General features: G+C 54.6%; 1 protein-coding gene across 4 annotated transcripts in view; it reads left to right on the forward strand.

Moving 5' to 3' along the window:
* PTPRU (protein tyrosine phosphatase receptor type U) overlaps positions 1-20496 on the forward strand; it is a 57067-nt gene that overhangs the window by 19961 nt on the left and 16610 nt on the right. Inside the window, exons 3-20 of one of the 4 annotated variants that reach the window (XM_033080557.2) lie at positions 1785-2056; positions 2128-2209; positions 2891-3006; positions 3198-3372; positions 4309-4602; positions 5185-5493; positions 8810-8919; positions 9245-9446; positions 10285-10387; positions 10498-10771; positions 12382-12418; positions 12923-13061; positions 14579-14608; positions 15553-15710; positions 17902-18092; positions 19254-19326; positions 19474-19550; positions 20291-20308. In XM_033080557.2, the coding sequence (XP_032936448.1) occupies positions 1785-2056; positions 2128-2209; positions 2891-3006; positions 3198-3372; positions 4309-4602; positions 5185-5493; positions 8810-8919; positions 9245-9446; positions 10285-10387; positions 10498-10771; positions 12382-12418; positions 12923-13061; positions 14579-14608; positions 15553-15710; positions 17902-18092; positions 19254-19326; positions 19474-19550; positions 20291-20308 (2660 nt within the window). The remainder of the gene's footprint in view (positions 1-1784; positions 2057-2127; positions 2210-2890; positions 3007-3197; positions 3373-4308; positions 4603-5184; positions 5494-8809; positions 8920-9244; positions 9447-10284; positions 10388-10497; positions 10772-12381; positions 12419-12922; positions 13062-14578; positions 14609-15552; positions 15711-17901; positions 18093-19253; positions 19327-19473; positions 19551-20290; positions 20309-20496) is intronic. The other 3 variants (XM_033080558.2, XM_033080559.2, XM_033080561.2) reach the window with 3 other exon arrangements.

Below are 20496 nucleotides of genomic sequence, written 5' to 3' on the forward strand. Positions count from 1 at the left end.
GATCTCATTAGAGCAGAAGTAATTTTGCTGGGGGAAATGAGAGGAGAAAAAAAGAGAAGCATGGACATAGTGGCTTCCCCTTGGTGTGTGAAACGAGCTGTGCTGGACTCTGAGGAAATAAATTGTCATCGCTTTATTTCACCCTGAGTAGCCACCCCAAGGGACTGGCAGAGCCAGGCAGCTACGCGGGGCAGCGATGTGGTGAAAATTTCCCCTTTAGGGATTTCTTTCCCTTGCCCCGGCTCTCATCCCTGAAGAATGCACTGGGAGATGTGTCTGGCACTGGCACTGTGTCACCCCAGCTGGTGCTGTGACCCCCTGGGTATTTTGGGGTCCCCCCAGGTGCAGGTCCCAAACTCTGGGGCAGTGGATGGGTGCCTCCTGCAATCCCAAGTGTTGTAGGGGAATGGATGGCTGCCCCCTACAGTTCCCCTTCACCTTCCATAGGCTTTTCTTGGAGCTGCTCAGTGGGAGTTGATGGGAGGAAAGCGCCCGAGTTTAGAATTAATTAATAACAAAGCACTGACTGTCAGGAAAACAATGGTAGGCTTGAATAAACGGCCCGGCTTTGTTATTTACAGCTTCTGCTGGTATTAAAATGGAGATTAATATTCCCCTTGCCTGTGGTGAGGGGGAGGATTTGGTGGGGCAGCTTCCCATCCATCCTGTATCCCATCCATCCTGTATGCCAGCCCCACGGCTCTGGGAGCTGCCACGAAGGGCTGGGACTCCTGCATTCCCCTCCTGCCTCCAGACTGCCTGGGTTGGAGCGTGCAGGAACAGGGAATGATGCTGCCTTTGGGATCCCCTTTGGGATTGTCATCCTGCCTGCCCTTTAAGTACAGGGTGAGTGGTGTGAGGTGGGATCCCAGCAGTGTCTGCTGGTGAGGCAGGTCTGGGAATGACAGCCCAGGCATCCCTGAGAGCTGGGATGCTGCTGCTCGTTAAGCAAACGAGGTTTTCCCCCTGTGAGTGCCTGCTGAGCACAGTTTAAAGTGGTGACAACTGTGTGGTAAATGATACGAGGAGCTGGGCATGGAGTTAAACAGCTGGGGCCCGGCTGGGGAAGGGGATTGATGTAGCCAAAGCTGTGAGAGTTAAAGGAAGGCGACGTCAGAGCCTTTCCTGACCCTGGTGATCTGAAGAGGCAGCAGCTTTGATCCTTCCCTCCTCATCCAGCAACCACGTCCCACTGCAGTGTCCTGCTGCTGCCCAAAAGGCATCTGCCCCATAGTCCATCCCAGGTCCTTCCTGTCCTACACATTTTCATGGGCTGTCATGGACCAGTGCCCTGGGGGACATGGGCATCTTTGTGGTCCCACGTCCTCCACCTTCTCTATCCCTGCTGGCAAAGCTCAGGAGAGGTGGAACAGGGGGATTAGAATCATAGAATCTCCTTAGTTGGGAGGGACCTACAGGGATCATCCAGTCCAGCACCTCTCCCTGCCCAGACACCCCAATAATCTCCCCTGGGCATCCCTGGAGTGATTTCCAAACACTCCTGGAGCCTGGGCAGTGCCCAGCACCCTATGGGAGAGGGAAGACCCTTTTCCCTGATCTCCAGCCTGAGCCTGCCCTGGCCCAGCTCCAACTGTTCCTTGGGTGCTGTCCCTGTCCCAGGGAGCAGAGATCGGAGCTGCAGCCCCTGCTAAGCTCTGCCCTCAGCGTCCTTGCTCCAGCAGTACACACCAAGTGCCCTCAGCCACCCCCTGTATGGCTCCTCCAGACCCTTCACCATCCTCATAGTGACTCCATTGTCTCCCCCTTCTCCTCTGCTGCCCCAGGCTCCTACCTGATGGTGAATTCCTCTCAGCACAGCCCAGGGCAGAAAGCTCACCTGCTCCTCCAAGCACTGAGTGAGAACGATACCCACTGCCTCCAGTTCAGCTACTTCATGTTCAGCCGGGACGGCCACAGCCCCGGCACGCTCAGCGCCTATGTGCGGGTCACCGGGGGCCTGGTGGGCAGCGCCGTCTGGAACGCGTCCGGCTCGCACGGCCGCCAGTGGCACCAGGCAGAGCTGGCAGTCAGCCTGTTCTGGCCCAACGAGTATCAGGTGAGGCCAGCAGCACCCCTGGCCCCAGCCTGGACCCCCTGGCCATGGGTGACCCCTGTTTGGTGCTGCAGGTGCTCTTCGAGGCAGTGGTTTCCAGTGAGCGCAGAGGGTACCTGGGCCTGGATGACATTTTGCTCCTGAATTATCCATGCTGTGAGTGCAATGGGATGGGACCTGAGTGGGGGGATGCTGCGGGGTTGGGCTGGGCAGCAGGGCTTGGAGCTGGTGTCCATTGGGGTGGTCCTGGGGAGAGAAGAGGACCTAATGCCAGGGTGCAGCCTGGTGGTACCTGGGTATCCATCCTGGTGTTACCTGGGCTGGTGGAGCTCCATCTCCTGGGCACCCCCGAGGCTCCTTTTTTGCATCTCCATCCCTGTCCCCATCAGCTCCAACATTGCTTTAGTTTTTATAAAACCTTGGAAAAGCACAGACTGAACACAAGGCCGGTGAGTGTCCTCATCAAGAGGGGCCACACAGGCAGGTGGGGACCCAAAATCCCAGACTATCCCAACACACTGGCTCTTGGGGTTATCCCTATTTCTTCCAGGCTGGGCAGGAGACCTGCCCCCTCTATCAGTCCATACCCAGCATCTGGCACCAGCATTGCAGGGTGCTGGAGAGAAAGGCTCATCCCTCTCTGGGACACTGGCTGGGTCTGTGGGGACGGGAACACATGGCTCACTCGGAGCCAGGCTGTGAGTGTGGGCATCAGGCTCGGCTCAGCTGTGACATCCTGGGTGGGGTTTTGGGTGTGGAGGGATTTTTGCGGCAGTGCTGCCGTGGGGCCCCTAGGAGCTCAGGTCCTTCCTCACCCCTCGCTCTATCCCTCGGCAGCGAAAGCGCCCCATTTTTCCCGCCTGGGTGACGTGGAGGTGAATGCGGGACAAAACGCCACCTTCCAGTGCGTGGCTGCTGGCAAGGCGGCTGAGGCTGAGCGCTTCCTCATGCAGGTGAGGACTGGTGGTGGTGAAACTGCCACAGCCAGCTGCACACACGGCTCTCCTGTGGCAGAAAACCCCGCTGGACATGGCGGGAGAAGGGCGATCCCCCTGCTTTTAAGCAGACATCATTTGGGGACAGCCCTGGTGGCTCTGGAGGTGCCACTGTACCTCCTGTGACACCGCGTGTGTCCCATGGGCAGAGGCAGAGTGGCGAGGTGGTCCCTGCTGCCTCGGTGAAGCACATCAGCCACCGGCGCTTCCTGGCCACGTTCCAGCTAGACACAGTGTCCAAGGCAGAGCAGGACCTGTACCGCTGCGTCACCCAGTCCGCCCGCGGCGCCGGCGTCTCCAACTTCGCTGAGCTCATCGTCAAAGGTGCGCGAGCTGCCCTTGCCCACTCTGGGCCATGCACGGACCACTCCTGTTCCGCTGTGTGCAGAGGAAGGTGGGATGCCTGGGACATGTGATTGCAGTTTTTCACTGTGGATGAGTTTTTAAACGTGGACTGTGCAGCATAAAATCAGAATTTCCCTTTCCCAGTGGCCTTAGATGATTTATTTTGATTGCAGTGGGTGGGAATTAATTAATTATGGTGAAAGTGTGTGGCACCATGCTGGGCTGTGTGACTTATAAAGATAATTAAGGTTTGATCAGATGAAACCCTATTGCAGCTGTTAAAGCCTTCTGAAAGTGATGGAGGGCGCAGGCACAGACTGAAGTTTGAATACTGGATTGGTATTTCCTGTACTTGGGTGACTCCCACATCCTCTGGGTAGGGAATCCGAGTTTGTTCAGTGCTCTGCAGCACAAATCCCAGTATGGTTTGGGTTGGAACGGACCTTAAAGCTCATCCAGCCCCATCCCTTGCCATGGGCAGGGATGTCTTCCAGTCGACCAGGTTGCTCAGAGCCCTCTCCAGCCTGGCTTTGGACACTTCCAGGAATGGAGCAGCCACAGCTTTTCTGGGCAACCTGTGCCAGGGCCTGCCCACCCTCAGAGGGAAGAATCCTTTCCTAGTACACAATCTAAACCTGCTCTGTGTCAGTGTGAAGCCCCCCTTGTCCTGTTACTACATGCCCTTGTAAAAAGTCCCTTTCTGTTTCCTTTGTAGCCCCTTCAGATACTGGAAGGTCACAGTTAGGTCACTTCAAAGGTTCCCTTCTTGTGTGGTGGGTTGGTGTGGGAAAAGATGCTGGAAACATGTTGACTGCAGCCTGTAAACAATAACATAAAACCTTGGTAGCTGTGGTTGTGCCAGCCCTGGCCTAGCTCTAGGGATGCTCCATCTGCCCCTTCTGTGCTCTCTTCCAGAGCCCCCCACCCCCATTGCGCCCCCCCAGCTGCTCCGGGCTGGCTCCACCTACCTCATCATCCAGCTCAACACCAACTCCATCATTGGCGATGGCCCCATCGTGCGCAAGGAGATCGAGTACCGCATGACCTCGGGGCCCTGGTCGGAGGTCCACGCTGTCAACATGCAGACCTACAAGCTCTGGCATCTGGACCCTGACACGGAGTACGAGATCAGCGTCCTGCTCACCCGGCCCGGCGAGGGGGGCACTGGCAAGCCGGGGCCACCCCTCATCAGCCGCACCAAGTGTGCAGGTGGGTCCTGTGGCATCCCTCAGGAGGAACTCCTGACGCCCTGAGCCATCCCCCTTCCTGTGGTGAGGAGAGGAGCTGACCCAAGGCACGTCTGTGTGTCTGTGTGTGTGCGCTGCTGGCAGAAGCATCCCTCATTAACTTCTCGCATTCACTGCAATTAGAACTGATTAAACTCCCTCCCACTGATGGCACTTGGTCCCTCTCGTTTGGAGAGCCTTACTTGGGCTTGATGACAGCACGAGGGCTCCCGTGGCACAGGCACCTTTCTCTGGGTATCTGGGGCTGCTTGTGGAGCTGGTACCCTGCTTCACCTCCACAGGGAAGGATGAGCCTGTGGGGGCTGCTGTCCCTACAGGATTGGTGGCTGAGAGATGTCCCCACTGGTGTCGTCAATGCTGTCCCCCGCACTGTCTGCAGGGCAGCAGCATCCTGTGCTAGGGCTGGTCCCAGTTTTGCAGTCAGGGTTGCTCTCTGCACTTGTCCCTTTTGTCCCCATGCTGTAAAAGGATTTTCCCTGATGAGACACATAAATCCATGAGATGTTTGCCTCCTCGCTCACCTCTCCCATATCTTCCCCCACAGAGCCCATGCGAGCCCCCAAAGGCCTGGCTTTCTCTGAAATCCAGTCCCGACAGCTGACATTGCAGTGGGAGCCGCTGGGCTACAACCTGACCCGCTGCCACACCTACACCGTGTCCCTGTGCTACCGCTACTTTGTGGGCAGCAGCCACAACCAGACCTTCCAGGAGTGTGTGAAGATGGAGCGGAACGCCAACCGCTACACCATCAAAAACCTGCTACCCTACAAGAACATCCACGTCAAGCTCATCCTGTCCAACCCTGAGGGGCGCAAGGAAGGCAAGGAGGTGATATTCCAGACAGATGAGGATGGTGAGTCTGCTCAGGGAGGTGCATCATCCCCAGAATTGGAACTCTGTAGCTGATGAGCTGCTGGGGCGTTCCTGTAGCATGGTGTGCATTCCTGGCTCGTGGCCCATGGGCACGATGGGAATATCTCCTGAGCCAAAGGGGAGGTGAAAAGGATCTTGCAGCCCCAGAGCTGTGTGACAGGAGGTGAGAGAAAGGGGCAGTGATGGTGTTTGGGGAAAGGAGATGCCTGGTAGGCTGGGAGGCTCAGGGATGTCACTGTAGACACTCTGCCCTCATGCTTGGAGTGGAATTTTACCCATGGCTGGTCCAATGGGGGGTGTGGGAGTTGGCTCAGCACAAGTCATCCTCACTCACCTGTTATTGGGAACCAAAGCCTGGCAGCCATAATAACAGCAATTAAAACAATTAATGCTTTGCAGTCAGGTAGCATGTTTTATCTGCTTGGTTGCCAATTGACTCGGCACTGCTGCATTTCTGGGCAAGTGCTGTTCACCAGGGCAGGTGCAGCTTTTCTTGGCTTCCCTGGGGCTCTTCCCTTGTTCTTGGGTAGGTTCAGGTTTGTGCTGAGAGCTCTGCAGTGGTAAGGCCCTGGTTTCTGGCAGCAGCTTTGCTCCTGTTTTCCCCCTGTTCTGGCTGTGCCCTGTTCTGGGTTCCCTGTCACCTGAGCAGGAGGACATCCTTGACTGACACTCCAGCATCGCTCCAGGACTTCTTGGTTTTGGAATCTCTTGCTCTGATGAGCCCTTCTCTGAGGATCTGCTCAAGCTGAGGCTGCTGGAGAGTTCTCCCAGGTCCAGCCTCACCTGCCCCTCACCCTGACTGCAGCTCGCCATCAGCAGTGCCTGAGTCACTCTGGGCTCTGGAGATCCAGTGGATATGGCAGGAGCTGCAGGACAGAGCTGGCTGGCCTCCTGTCAGTGACAGGCCACATCCAGTGTGGCTGGAGTATCCCTGGTTCTCACCTGGAGTTGTTTGTTAAGCAAAAATGGAATTAATCTCCAAAGTATTATTTAGCATCAAGAATCAGCAATTAAAGTGAAGGAACTAGTAATTGCAAAAGATTGAGCTGGCTCCAGAGCCCTGGAGGACCCCTGAAGAGAAGCCTGCCACAGAATTCCCCTGCACAGGACTTGCAGTTGTGTGTGCAATGCTCACTCCTGTCTTCCAGGCTGGAAAGCAAAACCTGAAGAACTGGAGCAGAGCTGAAAGTATCTCCAGGTCCTTTTTCATCTTCAAAGCCTAAATCCAGCACCTTCCTCTGCACACCAGCACTTTCCACATCCCCAACCCTGAGCTTGCCCCAAGGGGGGCACCCAGCTCCACCCTGCCAGTGGTTTATTTTCCAGCTATAATTGCTCCTGTTGTTCTCACTGGGCTGTGACTGTTCCAGCTGTTTGCTTATGGAATATTAATATAGGAGCTCCAGATGTCTTTTTGCTATACTATAATCACTCCAGCTGCTTTTCCCTGTGCCTCAATTAACTGGCGCTGGTGGCTTCCCCCTTGGATTGAACTTGAGGCTGTGTATCCATTTGGTCTCATGGAACTGGATCTATGGATATCCTCCTATGGATATATATCCATGGCAGATACTCCTCATGTGTATGGCCCAGGCTGCTTGGGAGGATGAGAGTTTGAGCTCCTAGAGCTGTGGGATGAGCAGCTGCCCATGCAAGTAAACCAAGGTGCCAAAATGACAGGACCCTTAATTGTGGTTTATTTTGGCACGAGGCCAGTTTTGGCAGCAGCATCCCCTGGGCTGCTGTTGGTGGGCTGCAAAGAGGCACCTCCCCATCCTGAATGGTAAACCCTGGTTTTGGGCTGGAAAATCCAAGTAACTGGGCCAAGCCAAGGCTATTATTTACAGCATCCCTCTTGGACCCCAGGAAAAGCTGTGCTGGGCGTGTGGGCAGGACATGGAGGGAAATGTGCTGTGTCTGTGGGTTGTCCAGCTGGTGTTTCAGTGCCCCCTATGGATCCAGGTGACCCACAGCTGGAGACTTCATTCTGTGTGCACATGAAATGACAGAACTCAATCCCAGGGACCTGTGGAAATATTCCTGCAGTGTGATGATGCTGCAGGGAACCAGTCTTCCCTGTGCAGGCAGGGTGCATGCGCTGCAAGCCAGGATAAATGTATATAATTCCATAAATATATATATGTGTGCACATATGGATAGCATATATCCCAGGGGTATGTGCACACCTGGGAGCTGCTGTGTGCATCCTCTACCTCTCAACCTGAGGTGGAAGCACGATACCTGTACTTATATATGTGAATATATAGGCATTATAATATTAATATAATATATAAATTATCCTATAGACAATAACAATGATACAACATACAATAATAGAAAATAAGATGTAATTGTCTATATAATGCAGGCTATATATAATAATAGAAAATAACAAATAATTATATATTGTGTAGGTTCTATGTATTAAAGCCCAATCTCTGTAGGTACACACTTTCCTGCCCTACAGGTTTCTGTAATTCTTCCCGAATTTAATAAGCGCCTGTGTACACGTGTAGGACACAGTGCCTCTGATTAAATTAACTTGTAAATCAGGTGGAAACAGCGCGTTTGCACGGTGGGAAGCGCGGGAGGTGATCCCTCTCTCCCGGCTCCGTAATTACCCCCGGACAAAAGCTGTGAAAAAACCAATCAGAGAGAAGAGCTGCTGTCCCCTGCAAGGTTTGGGAGTGGGGGATGCTACTGGTGCCTTCCTGAGCCATTGCCTTTCCTTGCTGGCCGCCTCAGGTGGAGAAATTCATCATAAAGGAGCAGATATTGATCCCGGCGCCACTGACTGCCATCTGCAATTACAGTTATTATTGTGGTGCTGTTAATTAGAGGGGAGGCCGGGCCATGTCGAACCTGTCTGCATGTGAGGATGTTGCTGCTCCTGGCAGTGTCATCACAGGATGCTAATGGCTCTGGGGGAAAATTGAGCTGTGGGGGAAAAGGGAATTTATTTCTTTTTCTCATGCTGGAAAGCTGGGGCACCCTGTGCTGCTGTCGGTGCCTGGGCTGAGGTGCTGTAAGTGGTACTTGTGGGGTTTGTGCTGGTGTGGGGACCACCCCCTCCCATGGCAAAATGTCACCAGTGCATCGATGCCTTGGGTGTCTCCCTTGGGAGCCACCAGCCCTGTCTAGTGGCACATACTGGAGATGGGTGACATGGCAAAGGGGATGTGGCAGCTCAGTCACAGGGCACAACTGCCACATCCACCCAGAGGGGTTTCCTGGAGGACTTCTCCTTACAGACTGGTTTCCAGCTGCATCCAAGCACTCCTCCTTTCCTTCCTCAGTGCCTGGCGGCATTGCCTCTGAGTCCCTCACCTTCACCCCACTGGAGGACATGATATTCCTGAAATGGGAGGAACCAGTTGAGCCCAATGGCCTCATCACACAGTACGAGGTACGTCCTGGCTGGTGTGGCACCCGAGGGACATGGGGACACGGGAGGGTCCTGTTGAGGGATGTGTTGGAGGGGTCTCAGACACCCTCTGAGACCATGGCTGTCAGCCATGGGGAATAGAGGTAGCAGCTGCTAGCCTTGAGCCCTTTGGCTTTTCCAGTGAACCTCTGGCTTTTGTTTCACCTCAGAAAGTCCTTGGCTGCCTCCAGGCTGCCCCATGACCATCCCCTCCTCTGAATTCTTCACTTTAATCCCTTCTCCACCCGAATCCGGGCTCTGTCCCTTCTCCCACGGCCACAGGTGATGCTGTGCCCTGTCCCTGCAGATCAGCTACCAGAGCATTGAGTCCTCAGACCCTGCTGTGAACGTGCCGGGCCCGCGGCGCACAGTGTCCAAACTGCGCAATGAGACCTACCACGTGTTCTCCAACCTCCACCCTGGCACCACCTACCTGTTCTCGGTGCGGGCCCGCACCGGCAAGGGCTTTGGCCAGACGGCGCTCACTGAGATCACCACCAACATCTCTGGTAGGTTCCCCCACTCCACTCCTGCTACTGGGGCTTCTCCTCCACTCAGGTGTCCTATAGTGGTGTGGAGCCTCTGGCTCAATTCCATGGTTTTGGTGGCTGGGAGTGTTGTGGTGGCCGGATGCTACCATAGAATGCTGCTCCTGGTGATGGCAGCTGTGCTGTGAGCCCCTGGGCAGTCCCCAGTCTGGTGGGTCCCTGTCTGGGGAGTCTGGCCAGCCTGGTGCTGGTGGCTGGTGCTCTCAGAGCTCTCAGTGTGTAAGCAAGGGATTAATTTGGCTTTGTTAATAAGCTGTGCAGTACTCGGGGATCTGTGCTCATGTCCGTGGCATTGCATTAACTGCAGCAAATGGGCTGAGCTGAGTGTGAATGTATCACTGGGACAAAGCAGCTCAAGCTGGACCCCAGTGGCTGCTAGCAACACTTTGGGGACCACAAGGCTATGCCAGGCATGAGGGGTGTCCCCCACCTTGGTCCAGGGGTGCTGCTGGTCTGGCTCAGGTGTGCTTCTGCCCTGGCATGGGGGAAGCTCGCACTGTGCCCGTGAATTCTGAGTGGTGCTGTTCTTGGGCACAGGCTGGAACATTTGGGTCCTGCTGAGGTTGGATCCCACTCTTGGTTTCTCCCCCTCTGCCAGACTGGTGTTGGTAACCTCCTGTGTGTACACTCAGGGGTCTTCTCTCAACTCTTGCTCAAGACCTGGAGAGGTTTTTTTACTTTATTTGCAATAATTTGTATTACACCACTGGATGATGCCTTGCCCTGGGCAAAACTGCTCATACCTCAGTTTCCCCCTAAGCCAGGGGAGCCCTGGAACTCATGCCAGCTCCCGTTGCAGCTCCCACCTTTGACTACGGGGACATGCCATCACCACTGAGCGAGTCAGAGAGCACCATCACGGTGCTGCTGCGGCCGGCGCAGGGCAGAGGGGCTCCCATCAGGTAGGTCGAGGCTGCAGGTGGGAGAGGTCCCAAAATGGGGTGGCACAGTGGGGTCCAAGGAAGGGCAGGACCATTCTTCCCAAAGCTAACCCATGCCTGGCCCTCACCAGCACCTATCAGGTGATCGTGGAGGAGGACCGGCCCAAGAAGCTGAAGCGGGAGCTGGGGGGGCAGGAGTGCTTCCCAGTGCCGCTCACCTTCGACGATGCCATGTCCCGCGGCTCCGTGCACTACTTCGGGGCAGAGCTGCCTGCCAGCAGCCTCACTGAGGCCAAGCCCTTCACTGTGGGGGACAACCAGACCTACAGTGGCTACTGGAACCCGCCCCTGGAGCCCAAGAAGGCCTATCTCATCTACTTCCAGGCCATGAGCAACCTCAAAGGGGTGAGTAGCCCTGGCACCCTGCTCCAGCCAGGGGTTGGATCAGGTAAAGGCCGACTAGGGTCTGGGGGTTGATAAAAATGGGACTACTATTAGATCCCCCTCCCCGGGTCACCCTCTGGGTTCACCCCTGGTGTCCTGCCAGGGGGCAGTTGGTGCTCCAGGCCACCCTTTATTGCCATTGTTGAGATGATGGGTGGATGTCCTGCTCCAGCACCCCTGGGTGGTGCCTATCCCCAATCCCCATGCCGACGCTGGGGGTTGAATAGCCTAATTTCCTCCACCCACCGCAGTACCAGCCAGGACACCAACAAGCACCAGTGCAAGGGAGACTCCATTCCCATTCGTGGCTTGCAGAAGGACTGTTCGGGCAGCCAGAGCTGTGTGTCATTGCTGGGACCAAGCGCTGGCAGAACGGCCAGTCCCAGCTCTAGAGATCCTGGGAACTCCTGGGCTGCCCTTCCCTCCCTGCTGCTGCCAGGTCCCTCTTCGGAGTTGCACCCGCTGCATCCCACGGGCTGATTCCTCCAGAAGCCGGCAGGACCACTGGTTCCCTGTAGGGACCCTTCTCAGCATCACCTGCTCTGGCAGCTTCTGTCCCACCTGTGGGAGCATCCTGATCCTGCACATCTCTGTCCTGCTGGGAAGTGGTTACTGAGTCCTTTTCTTTGTTCCGGGGTCATTCACACTTTGCTGTGTTGTTACTAGAGCCGAGAGGGATAGGGAGGATCTTGCCTCTGGCTCGCATCACTGGATGATGACTGGTGGCTGATGCTGTGTTACATCTTTCCTGCTGGGAGGCAATGGATTTATCCCAGCTGCCATCAGATATTGGAAAGACGCTGGATCGTAGCTGGGGATTTTCATGTTTTGTGTGCCAGATGAAGCAAGAAGCAGGAAAAGGAAAAGCTGGAGATCCCAGGAAGAGCAGTGCTGTAGTTGGCTCTGCCCTGGGCATATCCTGTGGGCAGATCTTGGGCAGAGGGTGGACAGAGCAGCATTGGTGCCTGGTGTCCCTGTGAGACTGGACGATGCTTGGAAAAGAAGACACTACTGCTGCAATGGTGCTTCTTATTTTGCAACAGAAGTTAGATGCATGGAAAAATTGAATATTTTAGCTGAACCCATCCCTAAATTGCAAATGTTGAAGCTGTTGGAGACTTGAGCTGGAACCTCATGGCAACCTTGGCAGCAGGTGCAGAGCACCAGGATTGGGACTTAAAACTTTGATGGAAGACAAACCCATGAAGCTCTGGATGACAGCCTGGGAATGTTTTAGCTGTAACTGTTGGCACATTGGTAACATGTGGCTTGGCTGTGTCTGCTGGATCCTCCCACACTCTTGAGCTTTGCCATCCCCTCTGTGCCAGAAGCAGTGGCTCCAGCTAAACCTGGGAATGCTGAGGACAGATCATTCAGCAGCATCTCTTGGGATATGGGTCCCCAGGAGCTGTTTGGGTGCTGCAGCGCAAATCACCCATGGACTCCCTCAATTTGGGGGCTGAAGCACCAGTGGACCATCCCTGTGCCCACCCAGCCTCGCTGGGGCAGGAGTGGGGAGTGGAGCCGCTGGGATGCTCATCCAGCACTGATCCCCCTTTTTACTTCCATAGGAAACTCGGCTGAACTGTGTCCGGATTGCTCGCAAAGGTGAGCCCTCCCTTTCCCCTGATCCCACAGACGCTGTGGCTCCGGCCCCACAGCTGTGCCAGTGGGCTGCATGTGATGGGTTATTCCAGCCCCACCCCACACTCTTTTGTTTCCCACTCTCTTTGGGATCTGGGGTTTTCCCCTTGGTTGAATTTTCCTTCTTAATGCTGTTACCATGGTGGAGATGGCAGGCTGGAGTGGTGGTGCTGGATGCTGAATCCAGGGATGGATGATCTTATGTGGGGTGTGATGAAACGTGCACAAAGGGACTGTCTCACCCCACTGGAACTGTGAGAGGGACTTGTCCACGGTCATAGTGTGCCACTGCGGAGCCCTGTAGCATCTTGGTAGAATAATGTGTGTTCATGGAAAAACGAACATGCCATGAGATGAATCCCAGTGTTTTCATGTCTGATGTTGCCAATCCCCTTGGAGTGGAGTGTGGTGGGTACTCACAGCACCCTTGTCCACCCATCCCTCCTGCCTGTCCTTGTCCCCTGGCAGCTGCCTGCAAAGAGAGCAAGCGTCCCCTGGAGGTGTCCCAGCACTCGGATGAGATGGGCCTGATCCTGGGGATCTGTGCTGGGGGGCTCATCGTTCTGATTATCCTGCTGGGAGCCATCATCGTCGCCATTAGGAAAGGGTAAGGAGACCTGGGCTGGTGGCTGATGCTTCATCCGTCCCTCCCTCCCTCCCTCCCTCCCTCCCTCCCTCCCTCCCAGCTCAGCCCTTCTCCACCACCCCAGCACTAACTGGAGTTACTGGTGGGCATTCAGCTGTGCTGGGCAGGCTCCAGATGCTCCCTTGAGCTGTGTCTCTGTGTGCTTGTGCATCCCACTGCACATAGAGCCTCTGTGCTCTGTGACACCATGCATGGCAAGGGACATTGGGGGCCGAGCAGCAAAGTCCTTTCACCCTCTGCAGCTTTTTTTCACTGTCCCTCTCCCCCATGTTTTTTGGTCTTTTGCCTCTTCTTCTGCTGCTTCTTGGCTTTGTGCTGCTCTGGTGATTCTGCATGGATGGAAACACTTCTGGCCTGTGCCTGAGCCCTACACCGGTGCCAAGCCTAGCTGTCCCCATTCCGCCAGCTCTTCCCTGCCAACAGCAGCCACGGGACTTCAGGGTGTGCAACCCTGCACCCCCAGCCCAAACTTACAAAAATCAGCTTAATCTACACTGAGATGTTGCCTCTGGGCTTCTCTGTTGCCTTGGCCAGCCAGCATGAGCACATCCAGCATGGATGTGGCCGTGGCTGTCGTGGTGGGCTTGCACTGGGGGAGCTCATGAGGTGGGAGGGAGGAGGGCAAGGGCTTTTCGGGACACTCATCCCCAGGAGCGCTGGGGATGCAGTCACTGCTTTTCATGTGGATGCAACGCCCTGGAAAAGTGGCTTCTTCCGTGCAGGGCTCAAGGCAGCACTGGGCTGGCGGGGCTCTCAGGGCTAGGATAAAGGACAGCGATTAAACACGGGGCTTGGGAGGATGGAGCAAAGTACGTGAACAGCCAGAGGGAGAGAAAAACAGCAGGGCAGAGCCTCGGCCCCTGTAAATCTGCAAAGCTCTTTATGGCTTCGTATACCCTGGAAGGATCCTTGCGGATTTACACTGCTAGAAGAGCAGGGCTGTAGCATCCCTGCACACTTTGAGATGCGGGGCTGGCTCATGGCTCTATTGGATCCGTCCCCGATGGAAGCAAATGCCAGCAGTGCTGATGTGTTTTGGGGAGTGATGCTGTGGGTGGGAAGATGTGAGTGTGGCTGCAGCTTTGGTATATGTTTCTCTAGTAAAAGGTGCACTGGGAATGTGACATCCCAACCCCATCTCCCCCTCTGGGCCCCTAACCAGCAGCCTGAGGGAGATCTCTACTTTTGGGACATCTTTGCTGTTCATTCTTAAAAATTACGGAATAACCCCTTGGACAGGGGTGCTGTGGACACTCACTACAAGTGTGGTCATGCTGAGAGCCAGTGCTTGTGCTCTTCTACCAGGATACTGGCTCCTGCCTGGAGTAAATAACCTGTGGGTGCCACAGGGGAGCCTGATTCCTTTACAGTGCATTGAATTTTCTGGCAGCTGACTTGCCCTGTAACCTCCCTTCCCAATGCTGGAGAAAAGCTGCTTATGCAATTTCTGCTGTTCTCTTTGTTTGCACGCTTGCCAGGAGGAACTACTATTCTTACTCCTATTACCCGTAAGTAATTGTCATTCTCCTGCTTTACCCTCCTCCTGGCTGCCCCCCTCACCCTGCTGCTCCAACAAGTCCTTATCTCTGCCAAGTGCATTTTAAGGGTCTCTTTGGATCAGGGAAAATAATGCTGCTGAGCTTGTTAGAGACAGAAGGCAGCATAAAGGGGAAGGGTCAGCGACTCTGAGAGGAATTCTAGATTTTAGCAGTGCCTTGCAGTGTTCCAGACCCACCACAATGCTGACATGGGCTCAGACCTCCTGTTCATCCTTCTGGTCTAATTGCTGCTCTGGTTTCGGAGCCTGATGCTGCCTCTCAAAAACATTCATTCAGGTTTCTTTGCCTAAGTGACTTGAATTTAGGGTGTGAGGTTCTGTCCCAGTGGGAACTCCTGGGATTTCTCAGCATCTTCGTTAGGTGCCTAAAGAGACCCTGCATGGGGGAAAAGCCTCTGCAGTGGGTGCTGAGCATGGGTTTACTCAAGGGGGTCCAGCCCATCCCTTGGGATGGATTTGGCCCCTGACATGGCTTTAAAGTCACCAACTGGTTTGGCTTGGAAGGGACCTTAAAGCTCATCTCATTCCATCCCTTGCCGTGAGCAGGGACACCTTCCACTAGACCAGGGGGTAGTGCCTGGAGAAATGAGGCTGGGGAGGGCTGGGGCAGATCCATGCAATGGGAGATGGCTGGAGAGACCCTTTGACTGCACAAGGAGCACTCCTGACTGTCCAAGGGCAGGGGACATTGAGGTTGAACAGCTGAAGTTGCTACAACCAGTGAGGGAGCTGCACATGTGGCTGTGACTGGCTTGGGACAGCAAAGCACCAAAGCATGATGACCACACTGCTGCAAATAATCTGTCCTGCTCTCTGGAATAATCCAGGAGCTTTGAGGGGGCCTTGGAGCACCTGATGGTGAGCCCTGCTCACTTCTGCTCCTCCCTGCTGCAGGAAACCTGTGAATATGACCAAAGCCACCATAAACTACCGGCATGAGAAGACGCACATGATGAGCGCCATCGACAGGAGCTTCACGGACCAGAGCACCCTGCAGGAGGATGAGCGCCTGGGGCTGTCCTTCATGGACACCCATGGCTATGGAAACAGAGGTGAGGTGGTAGCCTGGCTTCCCCTGTTCTCCTTCCACAGCTGTGAAAACAGAAGTGAGGGTGGTAACTCTGCTCCCATCCCACAACTGTGGCAACCAAGGTAAGGATGGGGACCCTGGCATCCCCCTGCTTCTTTCCAGCCACAGCAAAGGTGCCAAGTAGCCTCAAAATATCACAGAAACAGCCTGCCCAAGCTCAAGGAGTGTTTAGACAATGCTCTCAGGAACAGGGTGGAGTTGTTGGAGTGTCTGTGCAGGGCCAGGAGTTGGACTCAGTCATCCTTGTGGGTCCCTTCCAACTGAGGATATTCTGTGATTCTATTGAAGGCTTGGTGTTACATCTATTTTAGACTGATATGTGTGGCATAACAGGCTCTTCCCTGCCCTGTGTAAATCTCCAGGAGTGTGAATTTCATTGGTGCTGGAGCTTTTGCCACCATCCAGGCTACGCTGAAGGGGAAGCTCTTGTGGGGAGCTGGGTCTATATGTTCTCATGGAGATCTGAGTTTGTGGCTGGGCAGTTTGAGGCCATTTGTGGGGTCAGGATCTGGCTGCAGCTCCCCTGGAACTGGGTGAATTGCACCCCCTGGCTTATGCTGAGGTTGGAAGCTTTCTCCCGGCCTTTCCCACATAGCCTGAGCTTTGAAGGGTTGAAGAGCCCCTGCGCTCACATCAGAGGGAGACTGATAACTTCACACCCACTGGGGGATGTGTCTCCATGCTGATTTAGTTGTAAAATAACTCTTTGGATGCCCCAGTTTCAGCCATATGCTAATAACATCTGTTACAGTAACTGCAAGATGCTGCCTGCTCACGGCTCTTCCGCACAAGCTGCGGGATTAATGTGCTTCCTGCCATTGTCTCATGGATCATTAAAGTCCAGAGGGCAAACTTTTCCTCTTCTTAATACATAGAGCTAGCTTAGGTGTATTTTGTCTTTGGTTGCTATCCTTGAAACTCCCAAAAGCTTTTGGGGTTGAGCTGGGGAGCACGGGCTGCCTGCCATGGCTGGGAGAGTCTCCACTGCCTGTAAACATCCTTAATTAATGAAGGGAAATGAATGACTTGGTGACTGGTTGGTGGCTGTTCCCCCCCACCCCATGCTTCAGTTTCTGAGTGTTTAAAAGAAAGTCACTAATCCTCATGGAAACCAAGTGGTTCCTCAGTGTGAGGCTGTGGCAGCACCTTGCAAGTGCCAGCAATTAATTAATTTCTCATTAATCCCAGTGACTGATGAGCCCATTGGTCAGTTCATGGGATGTAGAGCACTCTCCTTGTGTTGTCCTGTTGGTTCCCACTGCCAGAGGGCAGGGTTAGATGGGATATTGGGAAGGAGTTGTTCCCTCCGAGGATGGTGATATCCTGGCACAGGGTGCCCAGAGCAGCTGTGGCTGCCCCTGGATCCCTGGAACTGCTCAAGGCCAGGTTGGATAGGGCTGGGAGCACCCTGGGATGGTGGGAGGTGTCCCTGCCCATGGCAGGGGTGGGACTGGATGAGCTTTATGGTCCCATGCAACCCAAACCATTCCATGGGTCCCTGCCTGCCCATCTCTGGGAGTAGCACAGAGCATCAGGTTTTGTGCAAACCCAGATTTTGGGATCTGGTGTGGGAGTTTCCACTGAGAAACACAGGTGCGGTCTTAGACTGGCTGTGCTGGTAATGACAGAGCAAAGGCATAATCTGGGTGAATACTGCACAGACTCTCCATCTGACAGCAACGAGCTCCATTTGTGGCATGAGGAAGCCAGTGCTGGTCACTAGCAGTGAGGGAAATGAACTGTTAAGCTGTGCTGGAGACTTTGACAAGGTGATTTTTCAACTCAGGATCCTGTGTGAATATTTGGGCATGTAGCTCTTGCTGGTCTGCCTGGGAGCTCATTGTTCCAGCCGATGGGAAAAAAGATTATTACCACTTTATGGCCTTGCCCACTGATTTCTGATAGATCTGCTGGGGTCCTAAAAGGCTGTGCTGGGCATTTTTGGCTTTGTGGTGTAGGAAGAGCTGCAGAGAGCATGAGGGGGTGGAGTGGGTTTGGGGGCTGGACCCCTGATGGTCTCCAGAGAGGGCCTGCAGCACCAGAATCTCCCAGGGATGTTTCCCCCACCCCTCTGTGGGTGCAAGGAGGCAATGGGGAATGCAGCCCAAGGTTTTGCTGCCCTGCTAGCCCTTGGTTGTCCCTCTCTTGTGCAGGTGACCAGCGCAGCAGTGTGGTCAACGAGTCCAGCAGCCTCCTGGGGGGCTCTCCACGGCGGCAGTGCGGCCGCAAGGGCTCCCCGTACCACACCGGGCAGCTGCACCCAGCTGTGCGCGTGGCTGACCTCCTGCAGCACATCAACCAGATGAAGACAGCCGAGGGCTACGGTTTCAAGCAGGAGTATGAGGTGGGGACAGCTTGTGCCAGCACCTCAGGGGGAGTGGGAGGTAGGATGGACAGGAGGGACACAGATAGGATCTGTGTGCCAGGAGAGGATGCTCCAGGTCTGGAGCTCTGGGTTGGCATTGTCAGCATGGGGGGTGTCCTGAGTCTGGATCCCATGGCTGGTGCTGACAGCTCTGGGTTATTTGTCAGCTTGAACAGGTCCCTGAGATGAACCAAAGCAGCCTGGTCAACCCTGTCCACAGTGTGTCATCCCACCTCTCCTTCAAGGGCCAGGGCTGCTCCTTCCTTTCCCTTTCCCTCCCCTGGGCATCACCATGTCACCTTCTGCTCTCCAGCACACTTGGCCTGTGTGATAAGCATGGCCATAGCCTAAGGACAAGCAAATCCTCTGCAATCTGGCAGCTCCAAGACCATGGAGAACCTGGGGAGAGGATGCTGGAGAGGATGATGCCAGGGGAGGGATTTCTTTCCCAAGAGTTGTTGGCAGCATCATGTCCAGCCTAACTGGCCAGGTTGGAGCACTTGTAACGGAGCAGGTTATTTCTCAAGCCTCTGCCTCAGCACAGCCAGTGGGGTCATTTCCTGATTCCTCGGTGTCCCACAGGTCTAGAGATTGAAATTTCCCAGGGAAATTACTGTTTAATGCTCAGCTGTTTCAGGAAAGGAGCTCTCCCCCACTTCACGCATTGGACAAACCAGGGCTTGTGATAATCATTAGTGCTCCTTGAAAAGCTGCTGTATGTTCTTGGAACTAGTCATTTGAAAGCACTCAGATATTATGGGAGGGGAGAAAACATGTAATTTCCTTCCACTTTCCCCCTCTTACGCCAATCTATGAATGTCACTGTTATTACACACAAACCTATGCTAGGGAGAGAAAGGAGCTGGGAAGGTTTAGGAAAAAAAACACTACAACCAACCCTGGAAAAAAAAGCCAAAAAAACCCAAGCAGTCTGTAATTTGCTGGAAAATGGACTGTGTTGTGGATGCAACAGGAGTATGTAGCTGGGAGAATGTGCTGTGGAGGTGGAGCTGGGGTTGCAGGAGCCAGGTGCTGAGGTGGAGGGACTCCCCTGTCTGTCCTGCTCACCAGGAAGCTTTTGGGGCTGGGGGGACCCCACAGTCCTGCCCCTGGTTCGAGATGTCCATCCTTTCCTTACAGAGTTTCTTTGAAGGCTGGGATGCTTCAAAGAAGAAAGACAAGACCAAAGGGAGACAGGATCATGTGTCCACATGTGAGTGCCTTTTGCAAAGGCTTAGACACCCCAAACAGCTTCAGAATCCCAGAATCCTGCATTCTGCAGACTCCTGGGCCAGAGCGATTGCCTGGGATGCCCTGGTGGGTGACCAGGCACTGACAGTTCCTTGTCCCCTTTCCCCAGATGACCGTCACCGCGTGAAGCTGCACCCGCTGCTGGGTGACCCCAACTCCGACTACATCAATGCCAACTACATCGACGTAAGTGGGGACAGGGCTGGTGTCCTTGGGGTTCTGGGCTGCAACAGGAGCTTCCTGTGGACCCTCAGGGTCCGTCCAGCAGCATTTGGAGGAGTTTGGACAGCCCAGAGTGGGCTGGACAACACATCCCTGGAACACATCATGAAGGACCTGCCTGATTTATTTGTGTTCATCAGCAGTTTCTGCTCATTGCATCTCTCCGTGCTGTGCTCTGCCCTGTCCCTCCTTTCTCATTCTCTCTCTGCTTTTCTGTCGCTCTTCCCTCTCACCTGCTCATGTGGCAGTGGATCTCCCTCTCCCTGGGTGGGGCATGCAGAGGTTGAGAGGACCAAGGGACAATCTGGGGCTCACACCAGGGTACCCCTGAATCCAGCCAGTGTGTGTGAATCTGGGCAGAGCCCAGCCCTGGTGTCCTCTGAGAGCAGTGTCCCCAGGAGTGATGTCCCCTGTCACCTCCAGTGTTGCTGAGACCAGAGCAGGTGCAGGAAGGCTCCAGCATCTCCTGGAAGCAGCAGCAAATCCCACTCTTCCGTCCTGCCCGGAGGGTGTTGTCTGTCAGTGGTGGCCTGATCCCAGTACCCAAGCAGTGTCCCTCAGCCTGTCCCTGTCCCCTGAGTCCTTTCTGCCCTATCTCTCTGTGGCCTGCTCTGGGGCGGGTGCTCTAACCCCTCTCTACTCTGTGCCTCACTAATGTCTCTGATCTTTTTCTCTCAAACTTGTGTCCAAACGGGATCGTTAAGATTCGGATTAACCGAGAAGTAAGTAGACTGTTCCCTCTCTCCTCCCTTCTCTGCCCTCATCTCCTGCCAAGCCTTGCCTTGGCCAGTGTGGTCTAAATACCACAGGGAGAGGCAGGCTGGGAAATTGTGTCTGTAAGCCTGGGAATGGTCCAGGGAATGGGAAAGCAAGGTCTGTGTGGCACTGGGACATGGAAAGCAGGGTCCGT

The sequence above is a fragment of the Catharus ustulatus genome, chromosome 26 (assembly GCF_009819885.2).
Source record: "Catharus ustulatus isolate bCatUst1 chromosome 26, bCatUst1.pri.v2, whole genome shotgun sequence".
In the NCBI taxonomy this organism is placed as follows: domain Eukaryota; kingdom Metazoa; phylum Chordata; class Aves; order Passeriformes; family Turdidae; genus Catharus; species Catharus ustulatus.